The sequence below is a fragment of the Eretmochelys imbricata genome, chromosome 16, assembly GCF_965152235.1.
Source record: "Eretmochelys imbricata isolate rEreImb1 chromosome 16, rEreImb1.hap1, whole genome shotgun sequence".
Taxonomy (NCBI): domain Eukaryota; kingdom Metazoa; phylum Chordata; order Testudines; family Cheloniidae; genus Eretmochelys; species Eretmochelys imbricata.
Genome location: NC_135587.1, coordinates 18,180,103 through 18,203,586, shown reverse-complemented (window position 1 = coordinate 18,203,586; position 23,484 = coordinate 18,180,103). Strand labels below are relative to the sequence as shown.

Sequence of the window (23,484 nt, the reverse complement as noted above, 5' to 3'; positions counted from 1 at the left end):
GAAGTAACGTGTCCAACCCCATGTAGTGAGTTAGTACTAGAACTGGGACTAGGGCCCAGACAGCTTGTTGCCCAGCCTACAGTATTCCCCACAAACCACTAGAGCAGGGGTTCTCAAACTGGGGGTCGGGACCCCTCAGGGTTCGCAAGGTTATTACGTGGGGGGTCATGAGCTGTCAGCTTCCACCCCAAGCCCCGCTTTGCCTCCAGCATTTATAATGGCGTTAAATATATAAAAAAGTGTTTTTAATTTATAAGGCGGGGGGTTGCACTCAGAGGCTTGCTATGTGAAAGGGGTCACCAATACAAACGTTTGAGAACCACTGCACAAGACCAGGCTGCCTCTCAGCCTGGGAGTTTACCAAACTCTCTGAAGCAACAGAAGTCACTAGCTGATAATAATCGGGGGGACACTCCCCTAGGATTAGATGGTACGTGCCTGTCCCCTCCTAAACGGAGAGCTGAAAACAGGGGTTCTGAATTCTCTGCTCTGATGCCTGCTCCTCTCTGTTAGTGTTTTTGCTTTCAAAGGCCTGAGGGAGATGTACATTGTATAACTCAGAGACCAATGTACGATCCCAGGGCAGCTGCTTGAGATATTTGTACAGTTACACGAGCTTATGCGTCAGGACTTGTCAATGCCAATGTTCCGTATGAACAGACATTTTGGAATTGTGCATTGTCTGGGTGGAGAAACCCAGGCATGCAGATAAGGAGCGAAGGGTCAGTGTATGGCAACGGGAATGTGCGGGATTTATCCAAACAATGTATTGACATGTGAGGCATCAGCGTGTGATGACAGCCCGTTGGTGCGGGGGCGGGGAGCTTTGTCACTCTCTGAGCCAACATCAGGATGCAAAAGCGGGAACCGTGCTGCGTGGGGAGCGGGATTGCAGTGGGATTGTTTTGTTCTGTAGGAAATACAAACAGGTGGAAAGCATTAGCGAGGAGCACAGGGGGCTAAAGCTGTACAGGGAAGTCGGGGTGAGGTCTGGAGATCCAATGTGGGCAGAGCTTTAGATGTGTCATTTATTGCTCCCTCTTTCCCCTTGAGGTAGATGTGTCTATCTCCATTGACTTAATCCATTTCCCCCTTTCCTCTTGTTTCTGGGAAGCAGGACAGAGCCCTCTGGACCCACTCCATAGTTTGTAGCCCCCCAGTGGTAGATTGCTGCCTTGTCCCAGCTGTAATGGTTTCGTCCTGAAGTTCAAACAAACACTTAACCTCTCCATGAATCTTTAAACCCGATGGTGAGAGAGGACCCTGCTATCCTGGGGACTGGGACACAGCACGGCTGTTTCTGTTTTCTGCATCCCCTTGTTCCTTCCCTGCCACGGTGACAAAGTGGCTGAGCAGAAGCAAAAGGCAAAGAGCCATCAATAGGGTTACACTGGACTTGAGGAGAACACCAGGCAAGAATGGTTCAAGCATCAATCAGGCTGTAATGTAGACGAAGAGAAGCTGAGTGGTACAAAGTGACGGCTTTATGATCCCATCCTTAACTCACCCCACCGTACCCTGATGCCGTGAGGTCCCAGCCAGCCCCTAAGGCAGTCTATTGCAGGATCTGGGGGCCACTGGAGTATTGTGTATGCAACTCCCAGGGTGGGGAGGGGAGGAGGCCACACATAAGTTTCAAAGCAGCATACTCGCTCCGGGATCATTATTTGTGTGGGTTTGGCACCTTCCGTCTCAAACCACCTTAAAACCATTAATGCATTGAGCCTCACAGCTCCCACACCCCCAATGTGGGAGACAAGTATTATCATCCCCATTTTGCAGATGGGGTTACTGAGGCACAGACAATTTGAGAAACTTGCCCAAGGTCACACAGTGAGTCAGTGGCAGTGCTGGGAATAAAGCCCTTCTCTCCTGCACTTTAACCACTAGACTTTTTCCCCCTCTGTGGCATGTTGTAAGGCAGTCAGGAAAGGAGAATGCAAACCGCAGAAAAGAAGGGGTTCTTAAATGACTGAGGATGGAGAACTGGGATGAGAACCAGGGGGCCGTTTCAGAAGATTGGCAATCACTTGGTTTCCTAACCTCTCCAAAATAAATTGCTAAATGGGCAAATACAGTTTGAGGACTGGGCACTTTGAATCCTTGTGTCTAAATATAATATTGTCTTCAAATAAGCTCCCCAAATGCTGCCACTCCAGCCAGCATGAAGCCCGGCACCCGGAGATTAGAACAGAAACACTGACGCAGCCTGGAGGTGAGCAGTGCTGATGGGCCAGGAGAAAAACGTTGGAATATTGGACAGATCGCAGAGGCTCAGAAAAGGCCTGGGGCCCAGAAGGGCTGAACACGGTTAAAATCGTCTCTGTGGGATTTGAACTCTCTCTTTGGGTTGGGTTTTGTTCTTTGAGTGTTTGGAAATAAACACATTGGTGTGTTGAATGTAAATTCCCTCTGACGCCCGGCAGCCCGGTCTTGCTGATTGTTCTGTGCAAGGGGCGAGGTTACTAAGCATTTCTCTGGCTAGTGCTTCGAAGAAGCAGAGGTCAAGAGGTGGACGGATGCAGAGTGATCCAGAGGCCTGGCTTGGAAAGTGGGTGCTGGATCTGACTCAGTTTCCCCATCTGTAAAGTGGCGGTGATGATACATGCTCAGGGGTCACATGGAGATTAACATGGTTTGCAAAGCAACGCTGGTGCTGATGATCAGTGCTAATGCTAAGGGACGTGACCTAGGCCACGTGGCCACCTCCTACCAACCCTTTCAGTACCTCTTCCCCCCACTCCGGAATGTTTACAATAGGTTGGTGCCAGCATTAGAGAAAGTGTGCCCCCTAGGGTGTTGGAGGAAGGCTGTAGGAGCCCACGTGCAGCCGGCACAGAGTCCTGCTGATCCTGGGCTATACAGATAGGCCAAATCTAGGAGTAGGATGGGGATGGGAAGCGCTGTAAGGGGGACATGAGGAAAGTGGCCACAGGGAGTGGGGCAGGGGGAAGAGATACCACAGGAGAGAGGAATGAAGAAACCTGGGGTTAGAGAGGGACTGTGTGAGAAGTAAGAAATGGGAGTAGTGGAAGAAGTAGAGAGAGAGGCACAGGGAAGGTGTGTGTGCGACAGGTGTGATGGTGTGTGTGGGGGGCACAGACTGGGGGGGATAAATGAACAGGGAAAGGGGAGGACTATGGCAGGCAGGGATGAAGAAGAGAGACAGGAATAACCAAAGGGAAAAGGAAACGCACAAGGCAGGCAGGGAAGGAAAAGAGGAACTGGTAGGAAGTGAAGGAGAGAGAGAGGGAGAGCAGGGACACACAGACACAGCCTCAAGGAGAGAGAGACAGGGAGTGTGTGTGTGTGTGTGTGTGTGGTTCCAGCACTGATTAGAGAGGGACACAGAGGGATGGAGTTTGCATCATGCTCAATTCCTATTCATTGGCCTAATTCTATTCCCACATTAGTTAATAGGAGGTTTACCACGGACGTACGTCAGCGGGAGCACAGTTAGGCCAAAGCACTCAACGCGCTGTGAAACCTTTCTGCTGTGGGTAAAACCCACATTGCCATTTTATCACAAGTGTCATGTTTCATGTTATTTCTTAAAGATCACATTTTCCTCCCAGCTCCTGGAGTCATGTGAAAGCCTCGTTTAAAAAATAGTACATTTCTAGTCTTCATGGTTATGAAGAAAGGCTTGAAAATGTGATCTGAGTGCATCCTACATGGTCAAAAAGTAGGAGGTAAAGAACACCCAATTAGGTTAAAAGTCATGAAACATTTTAATAATCTCATGATTTTGGGAGGGCTAGTTCATGACTATTGAATGCGTGGGGTTGGCAGTACTGAGTAACTGTTCTGCGCTTGGGCCAGTGACTGTGGTTTGAGTGTTTTGTTTTTCAGGCCCAGAAAGATCCCAGGAGAACAGAGAGGAAACCGTCCAGCTATTTTTAAAGCCTTATAGTTTACTTCCTGTCATGTATTATTTGTTACCCACTATCATTAGTATTATTCCAGGGAAACTGTCTTAAGTGGCCAACCAAGGGACCAGCAAAAATTAGTCACCTAGTGGAGCTGCATCTTTTAGTAAAGGACAAACATAGCTGAACTGGAGACTGGTGCGAAAGGCATGGGTCTGCCTACAGAAAGTGATGATGATGATGATTAGTCTGTATCATGGTAGTGTGTAGGAGCCCTAGTCATGGACCAGGACCCCATTATGCTAGATGCTGTACAAATACAGATCCAAATGACAGTATCCTCCCCAAAGAACTTACAATCTAAGGGTATGTCTACATTAGAGCTCACAATGGTGCAGCTGCACCGATGCAGTGAGGTAGCGAGGTCTAGATGTCTTGGCTTCCAGTCCTTTGCCTTCACCACATGCCCATCCAGCTACTGGTGAGAGCCCTGAATTTTAGCAATCACACACATGGATTGCCAACTTTCTCTATTTAGGAGGGACACTTTCTGTGTGTTAAGCACAATCTCTCTCTTTTTTCTACTGAGTCCCTATAAAAAATACCCATCCAACCGATTTCAAAGGAGTGCCCCTGTTCACCTCCCCATGTGTCCCTATTTATAACTTCCAGATGTTGCCAGGACTGCATTCAAATCCAAAAAGGAGGAAAAGTCTGCTGATTGTAGGTTCAGGGTCTCTGCTGGTTTCCTGCAATTTTTGCTCTTTGTTAAAGTCCCTAAATTGGAGTTTAAGAAAACAAGGAAAAATTTGTAGCCTTCCAGTGTCTGGGCTGATCACCTTTCAACTGATGCACCATTGTTCCTTTGGAGTCTGCAGATAGGCTGGGACAATAGCACCGATTACTCTCATTCATCTCAGGGGGCTGTTAACTTTCAAGTTGACTCATTATCACTTTAGTGTTGGCTTTGTTAACCCTTTCTTTACCCATCATCCTGGCAGAAGCTTCCAACTGCTCATGTGCTAATCTAAAAATACAGCTGGATGTACTTATCTCAGCCTGATGTTCTCCTAGGTAATGTGGCTGTGGGGTTTCGAATACACAAAGAGTTTAATATTCTTTCAGCTGTTCGGAAAACTGAGACGTGAAAGTCCAGGTTCTGACCTTGGTATTGGGACTCCATGTTTGCAGGATTGCACCTTTTAGCAGCAGTGACAGCTAATGAACAGTTTTGCCTGGTTCTTTTTGGTACTTAATAATAGTTACAATATGTGGATTCAGCATCTGTTTGGGGGCTCAGAGCCCATTGGTTAAGATCCACAACCCCCTCCCCATGCTGGCATCATGAACCATGTACTGGGTCAAATTCAGTCCTGCTGTAACCCATTTGCATGGGAGTCTTCACCTGTGGCCCCTTGATCTCTGGTACAGCAGGACTGAGTTGGTTCTGCTCTCAGGCCTTCTGCACCCACCGAGGGCACCAAGAAATGTCCACGCTGCATCAGACCAATGGTCACATCCTGATACTGACTTGCTGGGAGATCTTGGGCAAGTTATTTCATCTCCTTGTATCTCAGCTTCCTCTTCTGAACAATGGTGGCACAGACCATGACCCGCAGCCCTAGGTAGTTAATGATTGCATAATACTTTTCAACATTTCCAGTAGCTCAGGTGAGACAGGTCCTGCCCTCCGCAGGTGGGAGGTGTGTGTGTGTCAGGTGCTGTCCCTGGGGTAGGCAGTTGCAGAGCGAGCCTGTCCTGGATTGACCCCGCAGCAGCTGTCCCGCAGGGCTGGCTGGGCTCCCCACTCTGGCCATTGTGACCTGGCCCCTGGTGCCACAGGGTAGCAGCACTGCTCAGGTTTGGCCCAGCCCGCTGATGGCGGCAGGGCAACCTGGCCAAATCTGAGCGAGTGGTGCTATTCAAATTTTGCCTGGTGGCTGCTCCCCTCCCATGCCCCCATCAGGGGGTTCAGGCCAAACCTGAACAGCACTGAAACCCTGTGCACTAGGGACCAGGTTGCAAAGCTCAGAGGAGGGAGCCAAGCCCAGCCAGGCCTGTGGGACAGGAGCTGCTTCAGCTGTGGTCTTTCTTTGCAATCTGGGGCTTCAGGGGTCAAAGAAGGACAGTCCCCATGAAAGCGGGAACTGTTGGGAGTTATGTGATTGTTCAGTGCTTTGAACATGGGGTTTTTCATACTTGCCCAGAGTATGAAAAATCGGGACAGCGTGTAGTGGGTAATAGGCACCTAAACAAGAAAAAGCTCTGAGTATTGGGACTGTCCCTATACAATTGGGACCTCTGGTCACCCTAACATGTGGTGCTAAGGGTTAATCTCTCCCTCTGGTCTGGTCTGTATTACATTATTATTGCAATGGTGTAACTAAATCAAATTATAATCTGCCTAGACACCCATGCAAACCACTAATGTACGTGTCCTTAAACTGAATTATTATTACTGTATCACGTAGGGACCTCAAAGTCCTAGGCCAGGACTCATTGTGCTAGGTCCTGTACAAACACATGGCAAAAAGACAGTCCCTGCCCCCAGGAGTTTATAGTCTTTGCTTACTTGGTTTAGTTTAATTTGATAATTTAGGAAGCTAAATTAAATCAACATTAAACCAGGCCTGAAGGGGGTTAAATTTGTCTCCAGCAGGGATTCCCGCTGCTGTGACTAGATTGATTTGAAATAGATTGAGTTACAGGGGTGCAGCTTGTCTTAGGCAGACCAGTCCTGCCTCTCTCTGTGTGAGGGTTTCTCTTGCCGCAGATGTGTGTCTCTTGCCATTTAAAGCTCCCTGCCAGGGTCAGATTTTCAAGGGCTCATGATCACTGCCAGATTTTCCAAAGAGCTGAGCTGAGGGGAGCATCTCCCATGGAGGCCCCAGGGCCCTGTTTCCCAAAGCAGCTCCCCCCGGCTGAGCTCTGCTGAGAGCCCGGCGCTCCAGCTTCCCGTCGCGGGTGCTTTGTGGGGATCGGCTCCCGTCCTTGCCGGACCCTGCCGATCCGCCGGGGGCTGGGGAGAGCGGCTGCCCTTCCCCTCCCCGCCAGAAGGGCCGGCTCCAGCGCCTGGCTTTGCGGGTTCCCCTTTCGGCCGCGGCGGGGCGGGCTGACGCCGGGGCTTCTCCCACGGGTGGGTGGGATCAGGCTGCCCCGTGCATGACAAACCCGCTGCGCGCAGGGGAGCCGCCGGCTACTCGGGGCGCGTCGGAGCCGACGCCGCCGCCGCCGGGCTGGGACGGGGCTGGGGCGGAGAGCGAGCCAGAGCCGCGCCGGGCCGGGCCGGCAGCGGGTCCCGATGGGGGGCTAGCGGCCCGGCGGCTCCCACGGTGAAGCGCGGGCGGGCGGCGCGGCGCGATGCCGGGGCGGGCAGCCCGGAGACCATGTTCGAGAGCTCGCGGAGGATGCGGAGCCTGTGGGACGGCGTGAGGCTGGAGGTGGCCGGCGAGAGCAGCGGCCGCCCCGTGGTGCTGCACAGCTTCACCCAGCTCGACCCCGACCTGCCCCCGCTGGAGGTGAGGCTGGGGCTGCGGGGCGCGGGGGGCCTGGCAGCGGGCTCCGGAGCGGCTCTGCTGGGCCCCGGGTGGGGAGAGAGCCCCGCTGGGTCTCAGCAGAGCTCAGTCCGGGGGCACGCTGTGGTTTAGACCGGGGTAGTAAATTATTATTTTCCAACGAGGGGAGCTTGTCCCATGGAGGCACCAGGGCCCTGTCAAGGTCCGGGCACCAGGGAAAATAATAAATTCTCTCCTTCCTCCACCCCCAATAATAAGTAAATACGATTTCAGGGTCTGTTCCAAAGCACCTGGTAGTTTGGCTTTGGCCCGCGGTCTGCCTATTGACTACCCCTGGCTTAGTCTGTGTGAACGCCTGCTTCAGGATTCACTTATAGGCTTTGTGTTTCATTCCCCCCTCCCCACACAACACAGGCTTTATAGAGGATTGATTTCCCCCCTTGGGATTTGGTGCTCTGGGTTATTGACATCATAGCTAAAAAACACTTGGGGGTCCTTAGCTGCTTTACAGTGCAGGTAACTGTTGGGGAGAGTGTGCATGCTCCCTTTTCTCCGGATAGGGACTCCTGGCTTGGTTTGCAGGTGCTATGAGTTTGCACGGTCTCTGCCTAGTGTGTTTCTGATGCTGGCTTGTGTTGTGTATCTGATGCTCAGAAGCTGAGCCCTGGCATGGCGAGGGAGGCCGGAGCATATGGTGCAGGTTGTTTGGGAAGGAGAGGAGCACAGTTGAAGGTATTTTGGCAGCACGTTTTGCCTTTCACTAGGAGTGGGTAAATAGCTGTCCTCTGTGATCTCTTTACTCCCCCTTATGCCATTATCCTTCTGGCAGGCCTGCTGCCAAGCTGGAATATCTATTAGGAGAAACCAGAGAGATGCGCGCCATCTGATGCAGCTAGCGGAAGGGAGCAGAGAGCTAGAACCAGGGCCTTTAAATATTTTATTTGAGAGTCTGGCATCCTGTTGGAGGCTTGCAGTCCCGTCTGCTCTGACTCTAGCTGCCTGTGAAGGCTTTGGGCCTGTCCAGGTTGCAAAGAAAGACCCAAGCATTCTCCCCCATGGTGAGGAAGACCATGGGGATTGGCCTAATGGGACACTCAGTGGAGGATGCAAAACTGTCATACTCTAGGGCAAGACCTTGGCTGTTTCTACTAGCACCAGCCCCCAGCAGCTCTTGCTGGCTTCAGATCGAGGCTGCCCTTCTAGGGGGATGTGTGACACACAAAACAGCCTGCAGGGTGGTGGCTGCTTTTTGTCAACAAGGAGTTGGGTTATGAAACCTTCACATGTTGGGAAAACATGGGGGACCCTGATCAAATGAGAGGTTCAGCTCAGGGAAGGGAGTTGGCATAGCACAGCATAACATAGGAAGGGAACTGGGGGCTCTCAGGTCAATGTTGGAGACCCACAAAGCATCCCTTGGTATGTCTCTGCAAGCCAGGGCTATGCCCATCAACCACTTCTCAGTCCTCTGGGTCAAAAAGAGCACTGAGCCATTCATTCACTAGGATAGTGGCTTTGGCTCAGGGTGGTGAGTGTTCAGAGACCTTCCATCAATCCCTGGATAACTAATGCTGTGTTTCACAGCGGGCTCATTCATTCTGTCTAGTTCCTTCCATTGGTGGGATGGGGGAAGTTGAAGTGTGCACATGTGTCCCAGTGGTGATGAAGAGATTCAAACCAGAATGGGTCAGCAAGATCCATTTCCATCAGTACTTACAGCCCTATGTTTATCCAGCCCTGGATATGTCTTTCTGGAGAGAGGATCACCATTAAAACTTTTGGGATTACTGCACAGATAGCTGGGGATGGAGGGAAGACCAGATTTCAATAGGTTGCAGGGCAGAGTAGGTAGCACTGGGATTAACAGCCAGTCCCCATGGCAGAGGCAACTTCCTTGAACAGCTCCCTGCCCATGTAGAGCCCTGGTCACTCAAAATCTGAGACAGGAAGGAAAGGAAGTATCTGTGGCACCTTAGAGACTAACAGATTTATTTGAGCATAAGCTTTCGTGAGTTACAGCTCACTTCATCGGATGCATGCAGTGGAAAATACAGTGGGGAGATCTTATATACACAGAGAACATGAAACAACGGGTGTTATCATACACACTGTAACGAGAGTGATCAGGTAAGGTGAGCTTAATAGCTCACCAGCTCACCAGCAGGAGAGGAAAAAAAACCTGGCTTCATGGGGCATTGGCTGTGTCACCCCAGGCCTTGCTTGTCTGGTCCTCTCGCCCCATGACAGGTTTTCTAGAGACCGGCCCCGTCAACGGTGTAGAAAGTACACAAATGTGCCATTGAGTCTGTTTTCCTTCCCTCCCCCTTCCTCCTGCTTCTCTCTCTCAGGGGTGGGCATAGTGACATTGTTTAGAGCACATCATCTGCTTCTTGTTATGTCTGGCAGATCCCCCTGCGCTCGCGGAGCCTGGCTCTTGGCTGGGAGAGCATTCGGCGCAAGTGGGCGGGGAGGAGCGCCATTCTGCTTGTTGCGCTTCTCCTGGTGGGAGAGCGGTTGAGCATAGTGAAGCCCTCGTGCACTCTGGCCCGGGGCTTGGAGTTCAGAAGTTTGGCAGGACCCCAGGACTCGCAGCAGGGGTTGGAAAAGGGTGATTGGGGGCATGGTATAGGAACAGAGCTGGCTTGTATCACCCCCTGCTGGCAGCTTATGGTAAAAACACTGAAGGAGGCACCTGCTTGGTTATTTGTTTGGTTTAATGGCCCCTTCCCCCCCCCCCCCCCCATCCTCTGGCCAACTGGGGGGTGTGTGTTATCTCAGTACTTCTCCCTTTTGTTGACTGAGGGAAAGAGAGTCGTCTAGTGGTCAGAGCAGTGGACTAGGCATCAGGATTCTTGGGTTCTATTCCTGACACTGCCACTCTCTCCCTGTGTGAGCATTGACAAGTCACTTCTCTCTGTACCTCAGTTTCCCCATTTATAACATGGGCATATTGCTACCTAACCAAGAGGGGTGTTGTGGATTAAGGCTAGTAAATGGTTTTGAGAGCCTCACAAGGAACATGCTTTGAAAGTGCTGCTATTCTGATTGTATTGTATAAGGGCCTATTCGTTCCTCTTTGAGTGTTTTTGTGTTTTGTTGTGACAAAACAACTGGAGAATGGCAAACTGTTAACTCAGTGCTGTTGTGGCAACTTCCTCAGCAGCAGCCTGGTGTGACTAAAAGCAGAGATGAAGTCGTTCTGTGGGACTTACCCTGGGGGAAGAACTCAGTTTATTTATTTTTTTTTAAATGAGAAAAGCTTTGGAGACATAAGAATGGCCACACTGGGTCAGACCATTGGTCCATCTAGTCCAGTAGCTTCTGACAGTGGCCAGCGCCAGGTGCTTCAGCAGGAATGAACAGACCAGGCCTATTATCGAGTGATCCATCCCCTGTCGTCCGGTCCCAACTTCTGGCAGTTGCAGGTTTAGAGACACCCAGAGCATGGGGTTGTGTCCTTGACTGTTTAGCCACTAGCCATTGATGGACCTACCCTCCATGAACTTCTCATTCTTTTTTGAATCCTGTTCTACTTTTGGCCTTCACACTCTCCCCGGCAATGAGTTCCGCAGGTTGACTGTGTGTTGTGTGAAGAAGTTCTTCCTTATGTTTGTTTTTAAACCTGATGCCTATTAATGGACTGTGAATGGAAGTTAGAAAAACCATTGATAATCTGTCTCTAAACGCCTTGGGATGCATGAAGAATCCCTGTAATCAAGGTCAGGGGAGAGCCTAGGGTTTACCTTGACCTGCTGATACATGTTAAAACGACATCCACCTTGTCCAAGCTAGAAGTTTACCGTGTGTTAATCAACACATGGCAAAAAATGTAGGTTTTTTTCCAGACTTGGCTTTTATTCATTCCTGGCTCAAACCTTTTCTATGCATTGGGCCACAGCTTCACCGATTGGTCCAACAAAGGACCAGTGCTTATAATAGGGCTTCATGAAAAGCTGTTTATCAGACTAAGTGCATATTCTCCTCCTGGCCTCAGCTGATCTCCTGCGATGCCTGTGGAGCAAACAATCCCACACTGCTCTCTGTACCATGTCCAAGGCATCATCTTGATGTCTCCATTCAGGTTCTGTTATACACACATGCTGCATCTTCCTTACGCAGGGGGAAGGTTGTACGGTTGCCACCCAGGCTGTACTTGTACCACAGACAATAAAGAGGCCTGCTGTTGTTTAGTTGGTCCCTCGGTAACATGAATTGCTCATGGGACCAGTGCATCACACGGTATTGTTTGTGGGAGAGGAGACCTCTCTTCCCCTGGCCTCCCGCGTTTGGTTTGGGGAGCAGAGATGCTGTCTGCACAGAGTGCTCTCCTTTGAGCTCAGGTTGCAGCGTGATAGTCTCCTGCAGCCCGCAGGGCAATCATGTGTTGGTATTTCCTGGATGGGGATCTACCTTCTGGCACTGTTCCAAAAGGTGCAGCCCCGGCTGCGAAGCGGGCTGAGGAGGTGGTGATTGTGTGTGCAGAAGAACATAAGCAGCCGGGCTGGCAGGATTTTTTTTTTGTTTGATACCATTAAAGGGGGATGGGGGAGAGGCTTCCAAGTATGTTTGTATAAGGATCGTGTTACCTGGAGATTTCTGTCTCGGTTTCCATAGGAGGGAGAGACCTTCCAGAGCCTGGATCTGTTTGGGGTGTAAGTGGATTTAGTGCTGGATTGGCAGCCCTGGCAGAGGAAACCTCTTCTTTATCCACAGGCTCAGGCTTCCACACCCACCCCTTCATCATGCCTCTGCCCTGCCCTAGGGGGATCACCTGGCAGGGATGAGGAAGGAGGTGTGGGTTCTCAGCCTGGCCTGGCCACTGATTCCTTGGCCTCCCAGGTGAGAATACCAGTGAGGGGACTGAATAGTTCCAGTGATATTGGAGCTGGATACTGTCAAATTCACGTCACATCTGCCCAGATCAGTAGCACCTGAGTGTTGGATTTGAACCAGTGACTTAGGCTTACAGGGCCTGATCCGAAGGCCATTGATGCTAACAGGAGTCTCTCCATTGACTGCAGTGGGTTTTGTGGCAGGGACCGTCTTTTAGTTCTGCTTGCACCAAACCTAGCACAGTGAGCTCCTCGGCGCTCCTGGAATGCAGATAATAAATAGTAGCTGGCTTTGATTTGACTGAAGTATAATATAGCTACCTTTTAGTTCTCCAGCAACCAAGCCGTGATAAAGCCCAGGCTGAAGTGATTGTAAGCTAATGTTGAGGAACTGGGGCTGAGTAGGAGGAACCTGTGGGAGGAGACCAAGACTCATGTCACTTGCAGAGTACTAGTTTTATGTCCCCTATTGGGGTGTGTGTTACAGAATCTCCTTTGCTCCTTAGAATCATAGACGATCAGGGTTGGAAGAGACCTCAGGAGGTCATCTTGTCCAACCCCCTGCTCAGAGCAGGACCAACCCCAACTAAATCATCCCAGCCAGGGCTTTGTCAAACTGGGCCTTAAAAACCTCTAAGGATGGAGACTCTACCACCTCTCTAGGTAACCCCTTCCAGTACTTCCTTCCTTGTGCTCAGGGCATTGCCATAAACCCCATGAAGTCAAACCTCAGTTAGAGAGAGGGAAAGGGCAAAGGAGTATTGGCTGTTTACTGTTCGGGGGTGGAACAGGATCTGCTCACAGAGAGATTTCTCAATGGGATAACAAAGGGATGCCTGTGCGGGTTTGGTACCGTTGTGTGTTGGGAAGCCTGGCCCTCCCTTTGGGAGTCCTGGGGGCTGTGATTGTAACCCACTGGCAGTGAGTCTAGGAGTGTCAGTGAGCGCTATGTTCCTCCATTGCACTTCGGCTGGGCTTGTCATTGAAATGGCATCTATACGGGCAGGCCCATCCTTTTTGGCACTTTGACTAATTGCCAGTCACTGCGTCCGTCCGTCCCCCCCCCCCCCCCCCCCGGGATGTATAACTGAAACAGCAGTCAGGAGCTTATTTAGGTCACTCCAGACCACATTTAAAGGCCTAGCGTCCTCCTAATCTGTACTTTCTCCAGCGCCATTGCAGTCAGAACTGCCCAGTGGCTCTTCTGTTCAGGCAGTTGTATAAATAAACACAAGGAATGTGGTTTTGCAGCGCTGTGGTGCTGTTGCAACTCACAAATATCTCTGCATTGCCGATGGACCCAGCAAGGGGGGGAAAAACTGTTGCTAAGGAATGGGATTTGGATACAATGCCGGCTGAGCTGGCCACATGTGGGGAGAGCATCTTACCCGTGACTTCGCTTTCTGGGAGGTGGAATTCCAGCATGAGCTCGGTTTGTGGTGGAATTTGTGCGTCTCCTCCGTATAATGGTATCTGCAAAGGGAGTACATGAGAATGTGCTCATATGGGTAACTGGACCCTTCGAAGGGAATGCTGAGTGATAGGACGCATCCCATCAATGGATTATATTGTCTGTCTGGTGCTATAAATGTGCCAGGCATCTTATAGATCCAAAGATAATGTCCCTGCCCCAAAGAGCTTACAGTCCAGATAGTTTGCAGTCTACGTAAAAGCTACCTTAATTAAAAATGTTTTATATGATGCTCATGCAGTTTATCCAAACGGCCCCAGAGGGCCATTCTCTTTTCCATGTAAGCATCAGTGCACTGCAATGTAAAACTGACTTGTATGAGCGTCTTTCCCATCCCCAACATCCCCCAAATGGCTTTGATGTTGGTTATCTGGAGAATACATTCAGGGTTATATTGCAAGGGGCAAGTGTTCTACTGAAACTGTGTCCACAAACCTACATTTTAACAGACCCATCCAAACTGGTCAGTGATGAAATAGTTAAGTGGCCTTGCTACTTAAACAGTCATAGTTAGCATCTCAGGGTTAACATCCTATTGAGCTGGATGGATGCAGTTCACACCTCTCAAGGCAGGCCCCATCCAAAGCCCATTGAAATCAGTGGAAAGATTCCCATTGACCTCAGTAGGTTTTGCATCAGGCCCTTAGTCTGTGTCTTCACTGCACTGTTAATCTGGGTGACTGGCCCCTGGGTCAGCCTTAGCATCCCCACTGCAAGGCCCTTCTCGCGTTACTGTGACCTCACTAGTTATGTACTTGCCCCATGTGTCTGGGGCTGTATCCTATGGTTCTTTGGGACAGAATCCTAGAGCGCTCTGCACACTCAATTGAGGGTGAACCTGTTTGTCTTTTGGGGGGGAATTGTGGGATTGGAGCTTTAGCAGCACTCAAATGACTTTTGCTCCCATCCTTACTGCAAAGTGGATAGATTAGAGCTGAGCTCGGCTCTGACCCATCCCTCCACCTGAGTAAACTAGCGTAAAGTACCTCCAAACCTGGGTCAGAGGCTTTTCTGTGTGGATGGTAGAGGATTCTGGGCTAAAACCCAGGTAAGAGCCTGGATTAATTGTGCAGTGAAGACAAAACTGTTAGAGCTGTTGTCTCAGGCTGTCTGCAAACATGGGAAGACCGTACTGCCAAGTCTAGAAAAAACTGTTTAAGACAATGGAAATCCGAACCCCTTTAGACTCTCACGTAGCCGCTTCCAGAAAGTGCTGTTAAATCCTGTTGTCATGTGCCTGTTCAATCCATGCTTTACCCACAATGCACTAGATTGGGCTCCCTCTTCAATAAAGATACACTTGGACATTGCTCCCAAGGCAATTAAAGAAAGAGACACAGCGAAAGAGCACAGTAACACCAGCTGGTTCTGTGGAACTGTCCCTAGGTCCCCTGCCTTGTAAATGGATCCACCGCTGCTTGACTGGTTCAGCTCAGGCTGGCTGTGAAGCAGAGGGGAAGTGAAAACCAAATGCTAGGCTTCAGGGCTAAATTGTGCGTTTAAATTTCGTCCTCCCCTCCCCCAGGTAGGAAAGGGTATGTCTCTGGAGACAGCTAATGATCTGTATCTCTAACTCTTTTAATAGCTAGTTTCAATACATGCAGTTAGCAAAAATAAATATGTAAGCAGCCCTGCTGACTTTGATGGAGTTGTTCCTGCCTATAAAGGTGTTTGCATGCAAGGGTCCTCAATTCTGTTCAGACAGATTTAAAAAGGGTGAGGCTTTGCTTTCTGTGCTGTCTGCCATGAATTCCCTTATGCCATAGAAATTGGAGAGAAGAGAGTTCCTCTACAGATTAATCACTGGGCAACACTGGTAACGGATTGTTAGCTCTCTGGGGCAGGGATTGCCTTTGTTATGTGTTTGTACAGCGCCTAGCACAATGTGTCCGGAACCCTCTGGCTCTACTGCAGTATGAGAAAATAATAACTGTAACGTGGCAGTAACATGGAGCATGTCATGTCTATGGCTTTCTTTTCCTTTAGTGCTATGCAAATGCTAATTAGTTAATGAACATAGTGCATGTGTCCCCAGGGCTCCAGTTTGTTTTGGTTTTAACAGGACAGTTATTTGACATTAAATAACTACCAAACATACCTGAGGAGCAGCAGTAACGTAACAGCTGGCATTGTCAGAGTGTTGTCAGAGCTTTGAGCTGGCATACATGCATGTGTAATGCATATTTATCTTGCATAACTAAACAACAGTGGGTTTGTTTTTATTACTCAGCTGGTCTTTTGCTTGGGTTCATCTCAGAAATGTGACTGTACAGAGGGAAATGGCCTCTTCTTACTGCTCACATTGGCTTCTGGGCGCTTTCTGAATCGTGCACCATGAACGCAGCTGCCCGGCTAAATTCTGATTTCTCAGTCCTTGATGCTGCTGATACTGTAGGAAGCAGGAAAAACACAGCTTAAATTTCCATTCACCAAGGTTGAGCTTTCAGTGCTGGCATTTGGGACAGTGAGGGAGAGAAGAAAAATTTTGTTTTGACTTGCAAACGAAGCAGATTTAATAGGAAAGTCAATGGTGGTGACTTAATCTGGAATGCTGAGGTGTTATTTTTAGAGTTGCTTTTCTCTCTGTTAACCACATTTTAACAAATAACAGCTGAGCAGAATGCCTGTATGGAAATCTGGCTTTTAAACTGTTCCCTACCCGTAATACAGAATGTCTTTCTATATGACAGAGCAAAACCACTGAGATTTCCCCTCTCTTTATAGTGAACGTGTTTCCATGGTGACGCGAAACCTGAGAGTCCGCCCCGGGTGCCTGTTTGAGGTTGATGTTTTCAGTTTAATAGATTTGTTTGTTTTGTTTTTTTAACCTGAATTAACTTCAGGGAACATGTATGTGCATGTGTGTACACACAAATTCCTTCTCTTAGTGAAGCTGGACAAAGCAAGACTGTTTGGAGCCAAAACTGTAGACAGGAACTGAAACTGAAATCCTGACTCCAAACCCCTGGAACTTTGAGGAAACTTGGATCCAGCTGAACCTTTCAGCTCAGGCCAAAAACTTGGGGTAATTCAGCTCTAGGTTTGTTTTATCTGAACCCTCATAAAGTTCAAAAAGGTCTGGGTAAATGGTTCTGCCTTTGGCCCCTCTCTCTTGCAGGGTCTGGCTCCATGCACCAAATTCCAGTTGAAGTCAATGGCAAATGAAGATTTGCAGGATGTAGCTATTATAGTGAGTAAGGCCAGGATTGACTTGATCTTTCCCCAAATGCTCTCCATGTAGTTTCCAGGAGTGTCACTGAAAGCAGGGCAGGGGAAGGCTGTTGTTTGGTTTGCCTTAGTCAAACAACAGAACTTTCCTCCTGCTTGTCTTTACTCAGCTGCACTTTTGAAAGTGGGTATTTTGGTTAAACTTTTCTCTTGCCTCTGGTGTTTAAATCCCTTGGCTGGAGCCTCTGGATGGATGGTGCGGCACCATTGCCTGTTGCTAGTTTGCAGCTCTGTGGCTGGTTGGCCGTCTCTTGACGATGTCATTTAGTGATGGCGTCCTGGTCATCACAATGCAGCTTAGCTTAGTGTAGGCACTGGCCTCTCTCTTGCTTCTGCGAGCATCTAAATGACTCAGGACATCGCTATGGCTTACTGTTGGCAGGGTGATGTAACTAAGCCCCTGTTTCCTACAGTGTTTCTGATCATGTTGGATTGTGCCATAACTTTCATCTCTGGATTTTTTTGAATGCCCCCCAGATTTGAGTGTGTCTGGCCCTGGAGTGGATTCAGACCCATCTCTGCTAATGTGTAGATGGGTCTGAATGAGCCTGGGAAGCTTTGGACATCCTGCAGAGAAGCCCCTGAATGCTTGGCTGTTGAGTTGCATCTTCTCCAAGCTGTCAGAACTTCTTGGGGCTTTGGATCTGGGCCATCAGTGCTGTAACAGCCTTTTATTGCACTGAAGTAATTCCCTCTCCAGTCCTTTCCAGGGCCCGGAGTCTGATCCCATGCAAGTGAACAGAGAAAGTGGATGGGGTGCTAGAGAGTTCAGAACCTCCCCACAAAGCTCTGGTGTCGCGAGAGGGGACAGTTCAGGGTGGTCCTTCCTTCCGCTCAGCCCCTGAAACCCAAAGAGTTGTGGGTGGAAGGCAGGAACCTCTGCCTCTCTTGCACACCAGTGCTTACGCAGTGACGGTGGATGTTGCCTACGGATCCCAACAGCTGTTGTTTTGGGGCTGCTGAGACCCCTCCAGCAGTCCTTGCCCTAGAGAAATGATTTTAAACAGGAACGTGGCTTGGAATTCAGACTGAGGGGATAAGTCTCTGTGGCGGCGGGTAGCTGGTAATCCGGAGCAGGTGAATGAGGCTCCGCAAAGGGAAACAGAGTGCTAATCCAGCTCTGGAAAGTTTTTGAGTGGGAGGAGCAGACCAGTTAGCCCACCAGCATGTGTCTGCAGCGGCTTGTTAAATTGCTGCGTCTAAGGGTGAGCTGACTTTGCTCAGTGTTTATTATTTGATTTTCTGTGCAATGGGAGCTGCTGGTACTCTGGTAACATGACTGAAAGGCGGTCCCTAATATCTGTAATGTGCTGCCGTCCTGCCCAGAACGTGGCCTCAAAAGTGCTAGCTCAGGGCAGGGGAAATGGCCCCTGGGCAGAAGCTGCCTCACCCTAGGACGTATAACCTAGGAGATTGATTTTAAATCTTCGTGTTACAGGGGATTTCTTGGCTGCATCGCCAAATGATCAGCCTTTGGGTGGTGCTGGGGTGGGCTGTGCTGCAGGCTATGCATGCACAAATGCAACGCAGGCCAAGCAGGGATGAGGGGGATCGAGGGACTAGGTTCAGGCAGGTAGCAGAGAAGACCATTCTCAAGCCCTGATGTTGCCCTAATCCTGTGCGCTGAGGGCACAGAGCCTGGGTACTCTTCTCCACCTCGCTGGGGCTGCTCTCAGCAGCGTATGCAGGGTTGGGCCCTCGGACCCTTTCGGGCAGGAACTGCGGTCAGAATGTTCCAACCTGGGTGTTTACCAGTTAGGCTGCTCGGTGCACAGGTTAGGCCCTTAAATGAGAGTAACTTGATTCTCAAAGGTGCTGAGAACCTTCAGCTCCCGTTGTCTTCAGTAGCTCAGCACCTGTGAAAACCAGGCGGCTTTAATTCCAGATATTGATGTTCAGCTCCCAGGTGTCAACTTGTTGGCCTGTGACTCTCTTTCCTGATTGCAAGCACCTACCGACCTGTGGGCGCCATCTCTGCAGTCCCAATAATATGAGATTTTCCTAATTACAAAACAGAAGCGCTTGCTGTCAGGTCTCCTCCCCTCCAGCTCTCTTTTCTCCTCTCCCTCCTCCCCCCCATGGCAGAACCGACTCTGGGGGCTGGGAGGGTAACCATCTGAGAGGAAAATCTCCAACTAATCAACATTGCCAGGCACATCCCCATTTCACGGTGGTGGAGCCGAAGGAGAACCTGCAGCATAGGGCTCTGTCATGAAATCTGGGCAGTCAGAAGGCTGTGGGGAGCGGCTGGGGGTGGGGGGGATTGAACCCTCTCACGCGGTGCAGAACAACCCAGAAAGCACAGCAGTAACAAATGGAAGAGTCATGCGTCAGCTGTGTCCGGAATCGGGGGCGGGGAGCATGGCCGGAGAACAAAAGCCCTCGTTTTCTTTCTCCCTGCCTTTCACAAACAGCCCCGCGCTGGCCGCTCCATTCAATGGACCTTTCCTGCATTTTCTCTACTTCAGCTGTTTACTGGGTCACCCTAAATAACAACAACAACAAAAAGAAAGCTAGGGAGAGAGAGAGGGTGGTTTTTTGATTGGCTAGACTGTACAATGAGACCCTCTCTGCCTTAATTAATACAGTAGCAGCATTGAATTGGGTTACTTGAGTGCATTGACCCTGCCGTGCCATGCGGATCAGTGGTGGGGCTAGGGTTCACAGCTTGCAGAGCACTCAGGCCATAGACTTTCGGTGGGGTGTCTGGGGATTGTATATATCTTTTTGGGAACCCTTCGCTAGCTGGTTCAGTGCCGTTACATTGTGCAGGTGCAATGGCTGATCCAGACAAGGGTGCAAATGAATCTGGGTATCTAGGACCTTGTGACATCCTCCTCCCTGTAAAAGGGGAAGAAGCTGAGGTAGAGAGATTCTGGCTGACTTTTCAAAATAGCCCACTCACTTTCGCTGCCCCCCTTTTTCATACACCAGCCTACCTTGCAGAAATCTGAGAACCAGCTGCGCCCACTGGTTTCTGCTGGAGTTGAGAGCTCATCACCTCTGAACAAAGTCCATGCATGTCCCAAGTCGGACACCTGAAATAAGTGCGTGCTTTTTTTGGAAAATGTTTTCCTAAGTGATTTGATGACTGCCAAGAGAAGCAGTTGGGGTCACCAGGACTCTTAAAATGCCGGAGTTCTTGACTCTTAGGGTTTGCCTAGGCAGAGAGTTTGTACCAGATTAATTAAGATCTGAATGTAATCCTATTTAAACTGGTACACATCCCTGTGTGGACACTCTTATTTGAGTTTGTGTGGCTTGCTCTGGTTTAGCTTAAATCAGTTAGGAACAGCCCCTCTTAAACTGAAATAAGTGTGTCCACTCGGGGCCTTGCACTGGCTAAAGTAAAGCAGTGCTAATTTGTGTACAGGCAAGGTCAGATCCCTTGGCAGTCATCTTCATCAGCAGAGAATGTCTGTGCCTTAGAGATGGCTAGCACTGACGCAGAGATCCTTGTTTCCTCTTGCCAGTCCCAGACACTGACTTGATCTTTATTGCCACTTTAGTAACCAGGTCTGCATTAAAGGCATCCAGTGGAGTGGGAGGTGGGGGCGTGTGTGGAAAAAACAGAAGTAAGATTGGAATCGCACAGCTAAAACAAGTTTGAACTGCGGCCAGTTGATGAGTTACAAGCTAAAGCTGGTGGATTATTGAATAGGCAGCTATTTACAGAGTAGTGGAGCTGCAGTGAGTGGCTGCTCTGGAATGGTGCGTGGATAGGAGAAGAATGGATTGGCCCCTGTGGAGAGGGCTGAGGATTAATCCCTCAAGAGGAGAGAAGCCCCCCATTCCACTCCTGTCCCAAGAGCTCAACAGGCAGCTAGAAACCAGCATGGACTCATTTTAAATCACAGCAATTTAAAGCACCAATTTTAATCATGATTTAAATCAACAATCAGGAAACCTTGATTTAAAGCATCAATTTTAATTGTGTTTTGCATTTGTACTTCAGTTATTTCCCTAAAGAGAGGTTGATTCTCATTGGTTGGTAACCATTAAAACATGTTGATTTGCAACTAACAAGCTTGGCACTAAAATTGGTGCTTCTTTTTGCTAACCAGAAGGTTACACTATTTCTGTACACATTTATTTAAACAATTATATAGCTTGACTTTGGGGGTTTTTTTGTTTTTTTTTTTTTTTCCCCCAGATTCTTAACTTTTACATTTTTTATGATGTTAAAAAATGGCGAATGATAGCTTTCATACTTGTGATTTGGTGTCAAGCTCTGTTTGGATGGAAATTCAGATTCAATGCACAAAAGATATATTTTAATTTTTTTATTAAATAAAACTTCCTTAAATGTGCTGGATATATAAGGAGAAAAAGGTGTATCAAAATACATTTTGCATTTAAAACTAACAGGTTTATTAAACAAAGGAAGTAAATTGTGAGGTTTTTGCAGGAGTGGTGGGTGAAATTCTGTGGCCTGCGTTGTGCAGGAGGTCAGACTAGATGGTCATAATGGTCCCTTCTGACCTAAAAATATCTATCTATGAATATTTCTGGTTACCATAGCCTTCAAGATTTTAAAATTGATATCTCTCATCCTTTGATACCTAGATCTTATTCATAGATTAAAAGAGGAATAAAACCTTTTCTGCTTTTTCATCTCCTCGGTGCAAGGGCTCTGTCTTCCCTATGTGTTTGAATACCATGTGTAGCACAAAGGGGCCCTGGTCGTGTGTGTGCACTGCCATAACATAAATAATTACATCTGCTGGACGCATTTCTATTATATTCACGAGAGAAGGTGGGTGAGGTAATATCTTTTATTGGACCAACTTTGGTTGGTGAAAAAGACAAGCTTTTGGGTTCATGCTTTCAGTGCAGAGATTTTTTCCATCCAGATTAAACACGGAACCTTTAATTCTCTAGTCTGTCAGAGTTCGTTTTGCTCATTTCTAAAATCAAGTGGTAGATTTAGGTTTTGCAAAACACTAAAATATTTGATTTTTTTGTAAGCCCAATCCCCTTGTGTCCTCCCCACATGCCTCCAAACCAGAGTTATTTTTTACCTGGCTCTCATTTTAATTATACATGTTCCTAGGTTAGCAGCGGGACTGAGGACAGATAAGTGGTTCTAGTTCTGGCCTATCAAGGCTGCGAATAGTGATGGTCAAAAATGCAGGTAGCTTTTTCTTGGTTTTCAAATCATTGCTAGGCAGATCTTATTTTTGCCAAAAAACCAAACCCATGGGTCAAGTACTGGCTCCCTGGGAACCTACCCCCGAGGCATGGCTGGAAGAAGACAGAAAAATCATTATGGTTTTGATTCGTCTCTAAGTTGTAATGATGTTGTTGCATATCAAATGCACCCATTACAATAGTGTCTAGACACTTCCATCTCTGGACCCCTCTCTCTCTCTCTCCATCTCCTGCACCACGTCCCTGCATTTGGGGGTCAGATCTACGTCGTTTGAGTCCTTCTGAAGTGGAGTGAGTTACTGTCAGACACTCTCTCTGTTTAATCTGATGCAGTGACACCTATTGTTGTTTTGTGTACTATTGGCCACCCACAGTGACATTCTGGTTCCTCTTCCTTGTGCCCTAAGCTGTGCCCTCGTGTGTGAGCAGCATGTGGCCATGCGTGGCTGCCGCTGTATATAGTTTGTGGAAATGCAAGCTTAAGTTAACAAGAACAGAAAGTTCAGAAATGTGGAAGCAAGGGCTGAAATTGCTGTGTTGGCTGGGTGCTTTTTGCCCTGAGCTTTTGGGTGGAGGGAGAAACGTGCAGGGCTGAGTTTTCTTATGAATTCCATCACCCTAGAAAAGGAGCTGTTCCCAGAATGCCTGTCTGTCCTTGGAAGTCCTGCCTCTGGGGAAGCTTGTCCGTGTAGTTTTTCATATAGGGTGCAACTGTCTGCGTGCGCAAGTGGCCGTCGTACATTCTTGTGTTCAGAGATGTGGGGTTTGGACTAAATCCAGCACCCCGGTGTCTCACTCAGTCAGTGCTTTCACACTGTGGAGTGCAACTCTCCTGTGTGTTCCATGTAAAGGGCCTGAGTTTCAGAAGCTCTGAGCCCTGCGGTTCCAGCTGAAAGCGGTGGGGACTTGGTGGGTGCTGAGCACCCCTTTAAATCCAGCCCGTTATTGCCAGCGGATGAGGAGACTGTGTGCAGCAAAGAGGTGTGGGTGTGGCTTTATTTTTTTTTAAACCCCCTTTAGAAGTGAAACCAGACCAGAGGAGAACTCCGTCTCCCTGCACTGCCTCGTGTCTGGAACAAAGAGGTTTAGTTCCTAATCCCCAGCCACTGACTCACTTGTGCAAGTTGCAAAGACTCCCTTGTAACAGACCCCCATGCCATTGCGGTTCTCTTCTGCCAAAACAATGAGTGTGGATTTTAGTAACTCAGGCCAAGGTTTCTCCGAAGGGCCTAGTGATTTTGGGTGTCTTGACTTCAGGTGCCTTAAAAGGGCCTACTTCCCCCCCGCCCCCGACCTGAAAATTGGGCCCCTTAAATGTGTGTCAGGTTGGGCCCCCAAAACCACTGGTCACTTTGGAGAATCTTGGTCAAAATGGAGCAAGCTGTGGAATAGTTCCCCAAAGGAAGGGATGGGAGCCC

At 48.9% G+C, this 23,484-nt stretch overlaps 1 protein-coding gene across 1 annotated transcript in view; it reads left to right on the top strand.

Moving 5' to 3' along the window:
• Positions 1-7,031: 7,031 nt before the first annotated feature.
• RALGDS (ral guanine nucleotide dissociation stimulator) overlaps positions 7,032-23,484 on the top strand; it is a 41,549-nt gene continuing 25,096 nt past the window's right edge. The window contains 3 exon segments of the mRNA XM_077835820.1: positions 7,032-7,110; positions 7,113-7,387; positions 8,039-8,116. Of these exon segments, the coding sequence (XP_077691946.1) occupies positions 7,032-7,110; positions 7,113-7,387; positions 8,039-8,116 (432 nt within the window).